At 46.5% G+C, this 5,524-nt stretch overlaps 1 protein-coding gene across 1 annotated transcript; it reads right to left on the reverse strand.

The window, feature by feature from the left end:
• Positions 1 to 2,192: 2,192 nt before the first annotated feature.
• LOC101997542 (granzyme C-like) lies at positions 2,193 to 5,205 on the reverse strand. The gene is made up of 5 exons (XM_005371980.1): positions 5,151 to 5,205; positions 3,948 to 4,098; positions 3,375 to 3,510; positions 2,955 to 3,215; positions 2,193 to 2,336 (listed from the first exon to the last, which is right to left on the reverse strand). Exons 1-5 carry the CDS (start codon positions 5,203 to 5,205, stop codon positions 2,193 to 2,195), a joined length of 747 nt encoding a protein of 248 aa, XP_005372037.1.
• Between the last annotated feature and the right edge of the window lie 319 nt (positions 5,206 to 5,524).

Here is a 5,524-nt window from a genome sequence, read left to right on the forward strand (position 1 = left end):
AATCTCAGAAAGTTATTGACCACAGATTAGATATCATTGAGGTCATTTGCTCAAGGAATCCTAGGCTCAATTCAGCCTCCATCCCGACATGTTTGATGCTGTTTGTTGGATTAGTTAACTACCTTCTGGTAGAAAACTATTTTATCTCCACTCTAAAGCATAAACAATAATGGTTTTCAAAGTTATTTTAAGCCATAGAACCTTCTCCTCAATGTAAATATGACATCTAAGCTGAATACGCATGTGACCATGCGATTTTTAACTGTATTTTCTTTGATTCTGCACTCTTCTTTGTATTTGTTGTCTCCAAAGGAGCTGGATCCTTAGTCTGTCTCCAGAGCAGGGTTTATGTTCCCGTTCTCTCTCAGAAGATGTGTGCCACCTACATTTCTTCCTAAATAAAAGCTTGAGTTTGAAAGTTACCTGATACAAAAGGAGATTTTATTCCATCTCCCAGAAGAATGTGACGCTCTGTCTGTTTGGGATAAGGAGGCATTAAGCAGCATCTACCACTCATGTTATCTGTTAAATGACTGACAGGACAGGACCCTGAGCCAAGGCTGCTTTGAATTTTCTGATTATTAAATTAATTTAAGAATTCTTATTTGTTTGTTTGAGACAGAGTTTCTCACTTATAGCCTTGGAGTCAGCCATCTGCCTGCCTCTGCCTCCCCAGTCCTGGATTAAGTCAAGAGCATTCATGACTAGAAGCTTTGGTGAGTCCAACATAGGGAGACTTTCATTTAAGAAAAAACAAACATTCTTGCTACAGTCTCATGCCAAGAACTTCCTAACAATGAGACTTAGGAATTATGGATGCAGCAGTAACCAAGAATGTCAAAAAAATCCCAGGAACTTCTCCACACCATTTTTTTTTTATTTCTCTTTATTTCATGGCCTCCTGATTCATATTTAATTCTGTTTCTGAAATATGTTTCTGTATATGTGCATCTCATAGGATTTAAATCTGCATACTGATTCTGTTATCTGCTACCTTTTGAATAAATACAAACAGGCCGTCTTAATTGGGTTATTCTCTACTTACTGCCAGCTCCTGGTGGGGTTGAATGCCGATTTTCTGAATAATTTCCCACAGAAGCTAACTGCCTAAGGCCATTTGTAAACCTCATACACTTCAGTGTTGACTGATGGAAAAGTAGAGATTTTCGTTCTTTTGCCTCGGGGATGTCAAAGACTGACAGCAACCAAATTACAGCAGGGCACCATAGCCTAAAAGCCTGCAATCATGAGATGAACAAGCTCAGAGGAACTCATGTTGCTGAGAGACCCCGCTGCTATGGATGCTGAGCACAGGAGGAGGTTGGGTGTGAGTGAGCTGACTGTGAAGAGCTTTCCTAGGTCTGAGCTTGTGTGAGGTGGGGTAAAAGGTGTTGGACAGACATTGAGAGCCCTGGCCTTATTGGAACCTCTATGATGACACTTCTGGTCTGGATATTTGTGAGCCCCCTCCCTGATGGGTCATAATTTAGGCTGACCCCACAGGTCTGAGACTGTAATGAATTGGATCACAAATGGATCTGGGTGTCCTAGAAAGGAGGATAAGAAGTAGGGACATGTTCAGATTAGCTTGGACTTTAAGCATAGAAGCTGATAATTCATAGGAGGTGGCAAAAAAAGAAGGGGCTGGAGGAAACTTGGCTCTGTTTCCAGAAGAGGATACCAAAATAAATTCTAGATGTAAAACAGACCTTTCTGAAATTGCTGTTACTTTAAGGATGAAGCTGTGGGACAGATATAACCTATCCGGGAAGGACCATCTACAGTGACCTCAGCTCTGTCTTCATATCTCCATGACCAATGGAGCTTTTCCTCTCCTTTCTTCCATATGACACAGAGGAGGACAAATGTTCACCCAGAGCACCATGAAAAGAGACACTCAAACACAACTTGGGCCGGTCAGAAGGACCGGAACTGCAAAGTGAGACTAGTACAAGCAAGGTGTGCAATGGCCATGCCTGGGATTTGGGGAGAGGATGTGTTGGAGAGAGCAGAGAAGAAAAGTAGGACATTGATCTGCTAAGCACAGAGTTGGTCCCCTGAATGAGCAGGAAGCCAGTTTTTCAATGCTGCAAAGTGACGTTTATTGATTTCGTAGCTTCTGTCCTAGGACAGTCCTGGACTCAGCTGTAGAGAAGATGGTGAGTCAGGGAGGGGCCTGGTTTGCTCTGTAGTTAGCTATGTTTTATCATTATCTTTATCCAGGATAGGAAACTTGAAACTCTGGTGAAGGTTCCTGGTGCTGAACATTTTTTATCGGCGAAGGACACAATGCCTGCAGCTCTGTTTTTACACACGAGAGGCCCTCCAGAATCGCCCTGTGAATGGAGAAGAATCAGAGAGGACTGAGCTGTTGTTCAGCCTAGTCCCAGCCTCCCTCATGTCAGAACTCCCTTCCAAGGTGTATGAAATGTGTGTTGAGAGAAATGGAGGGCAGGCCTGGGGTCCCTGGGGTTCCCATTATGATTGTGGACAGGATTAGGGCTTCACCTGTCTCCTGAGCTCATACTCTGCCCTTTCTCCACTGTGATGATCTACATCCTATGAAGGTGTGTGGGACCCTCAGCTCCCAGCCATTGTTTAAGAACATGGGGACAGGTGAGTGAGCCTGATGTGAGCATGGAGGACCAGTCCATTGACAAATGTGGGTGCGTGCTCTGAGGAGAGCCCTGTTTATGAAGACAACACACAGATGGAGCTCTGCTTTCTAAAGCCTGGGCCCGGGAGTCAGGAGGGCTGTGCAAATTCTGCTTTATGTCAGCTGCCTTCATCAAGGCTCCTTGTCAGCTCTGAGGGCAAATTATTTACTGTGACCTGTGTCCCAAGGGAATAAGATAATGGCCAATGGGAAAAAGGGTCCCTTGATGTTTGGATACTAGGTTCCAGATTGCTCTTCCACTCCCATGGAGCCCAGAGAGAAGGACAATACAACTTACTTTACAGGGAGCTCGCTTGATCTTTGGGTCCCCCACACAGATCGCAGTAGCTTTGTTGTAACTATGTGGAAAACGGGACTCACACTCCTCATCCTTCTGGACTGTCAGCTCTACCGCTTGCAAAGTATCTGGGAGTTTAACATTTAGAGCCACTATTCCCCAACCAGCCAGGTAGCACACATCCCCTGGCTTCACATGGACATTACTCCTGGGCAGCCTGAGGGTCCTCACAGCATTAGTCCTCCTTGCCCTCCTCTCCAGCTGTGGGGGAAGAATGAGAGAGCAGCTCAGCCAAGAGAATAGTTCCTGGGACCCAATGAAAGCCAGGATGTCAGGGAAAAAAAGAACAGAAGAGAGGAGGAGGGGAGGGGCAATCCCTGCAGCAAGCAGATCACAGAGAGCTGTGGGAACAGTTCTCACCTTTAAGAGCATGATGTCACTGGAGTCATCCTTAAAATTGTAGTCTGGGTGTGGGAAGGCTTTAGCCACAGGGATGGTCTGCTGGGTCTCCTCCTGGATGCTGATGTTGTGGGCTCCTAGAGTGACTTTCATTGAGCTGCAGAGAGCAGAGTGCAGATGGGAGATGTGGAGTGAGAGAGGACACAGTGCAGGAGCTGTAAGAGACTGGGTAGGCAGGGTGGGGCTCTAACTGAGGGGACTAAGGAGACAGAAAGGCCTCAGGGTGTGAACCACTGCTCTTCTTTTAAAAGAGCACTAGACTCCTGAGAACTTGCTCTTGTTTTCTGGCAATATTCCAAAGTTTGCATTGACTCTTAATGTGCACTTTCAACCTCAGCCATTGCTGTAGTCTGACCAATGTAGCTGCTTTCAACTCAACTGTGCTGCTGCCTCTGAACTCTCACCCTTTGACCTCAGTTTCCCTGATAACAGGCTTCCATTGTCACAGCCCTGCCCTGCAGTGAGCTCCCAGAGCAGAATCCACGAGTAGGAGATGAAAACTAGTCTTGGGGAAGCATAGCTCCTTCTCCTCACCTTCCCATGCAGTGAGCAGCTGTCAGCACGAAGTTGTCTTTTACCAGGAAGCCTCCGCATCTATAACTTCTGCCATCATCTTTCACAAATTCAATAAATGCCATGTAGGGGCGGGAGTGGGGCTTGACCTCGTGGCCCCCGATGATCTCCTCTGAAAGAAAAGGCAGAATATGGGGTGTCTGGGAGCAGGAGATGAGGTAGGAGGGAAGATCTAGGGAGAGGTGAACGGTGAGATCTGCAGTTCCCCAAGACTGCTGTGGACAGAATTCCTTGCACATAGAATGATCTTTGCTGAGTCCGAAGCCTCAGTGCCCTGTCTGAGAAGGGGTGGGGAGGACTTGTAATCCAGCCCCTGCTTTACGAATACATGGAGGGACAAACTTCTTTCTTCATGATGCTAGAGACGAGGGCATCCTGAGTGGCTCATGTTAGTCTTTCTCAGGTAATGGTGTCCGATGTCTCTCCTGTCTTGATTTCTGCTAATTTCATCACCTTTTACCCCAAGGTCTTTAGAGAGGGATTTTCTAATGTTCTCCTCTTCTGATGCTTTCATCATATCCTAGGTTCTCAGTAAATGAATTAGTTGCATGGAAGAATGATTTTTACTTTGCTGGAGGGCTAGAGGCTCAGAGCTCAAGGGAATCAGAGCCTACCGGATATTGTAGGATTCAGCTGGTATAATAGCAGTAGCTGGGGACCTGCAGAAAGATGTGGAAGGCCAAGCAAAACCAGACTGCAAAGGTAATGGAGTGTACAGAACAGGCATCTTGTCACCCTGGGCCTCTAGATTTAGTAGCCTGAGGGTGGAGATTAATAAATACTGCTCATATTCTTCAGCTGGTGGGCTTATGTCATTGCTGACTGGTCATAAGAGCTGCCCTGAGTCTGGGCTGAGGTAGAGTTATTGGTATACATTTAGTAACTTTGCATTCTCTGCTTCATCTCTTTTTGGGGATGATCCACTCTCTAGGGGACACGAAGAGCAGGGAGAAGCTAGTGCCCACCATGTCTACTGAGGACATTGCTCTTCTTCCGACCTTCTTGAGGATCTAGCCAGTGACAGGCTTTCAGGTCTGGGTTGGTCTGAGACCTGAGGTTCAGGAAGCTCCTGGTTCAGTGCAGGAAGTTCCTTACTAGAGTAGGCAGAGACTCCACAGAAGTATTATGGGATGGAATCTTCCTGGGACAGGGGTATTCACTCACCTGCACCAGCTCCAAGCAGCAGAAGAAAGGTCAGGAGAATCAGGACTGCTGCCATCTTCCCAGGAAGGCTCTCAGGTTGGAGGAGGGCAGAGTGGACACAACCCTTGAAGAATGAAGAAGGTGAGCACTCAGGGACATCACAGGACTTTTAAACCTGTGCACCTCTGCTCTGATTGGCTTTAGTAGCTAAGGCAGTTTCCTGGTTTGGGTAAAATTGTCACTCTCACCACATGACATCCTCTGAGCTAATCCTGGATAAAGACCAGGAAAAGAGGGTGTTAAGGTTGTGGTTGAGGAGGGTCTGAGACCCCAGGAAGTCCACTGTGCCTGCACTGAGACAAAAGTGTGGCCTTTCTTACCTCTTACATTTTTTT

The sequence above is a fragment of the Microtus ochrogaster genome, unplaced genomic scaffold (genome assembly GCF_000317375.1).
Source record: "Microtus ochrogaster isolate Prairie Vole_2 unplaced genomic scaffold, MicOch1.0 UNK148, whole genome shotgun sequence".
Taxonomy (NCBI): Eukaryota; Metazoa; Chordata; class Mammalia; order Rodentia; family Cricetidae; genus Microtus; species Microtus ochrogaster.

Excerpts from the sequence above, each read along its gene's own strand:
- LOC101997542 (XM_005371980.1), bottom strand. The coding sequence starts at position 5,205 with ATGGCAGCAGTCCTGATTCTCCTGACCTTTCTTCTGCTGCTTGGAGCT. Across the intron at positions 3,216-3,374 it reads GTGACATCATGCTCTTAAAG|CTGGAGAGGAGGGCAAGGAG; the intron begins GTGAGAACTGTT and ends CTTCCCCCACAG. Across the intron at positions 2,337-2,954 it reads TCAAGCGAGCTCCCTGTAAA|GGCGATTCTGGAGGGCCTCT; the intron begins GTAAGTTGTATT and ends CTCCATTCACAG.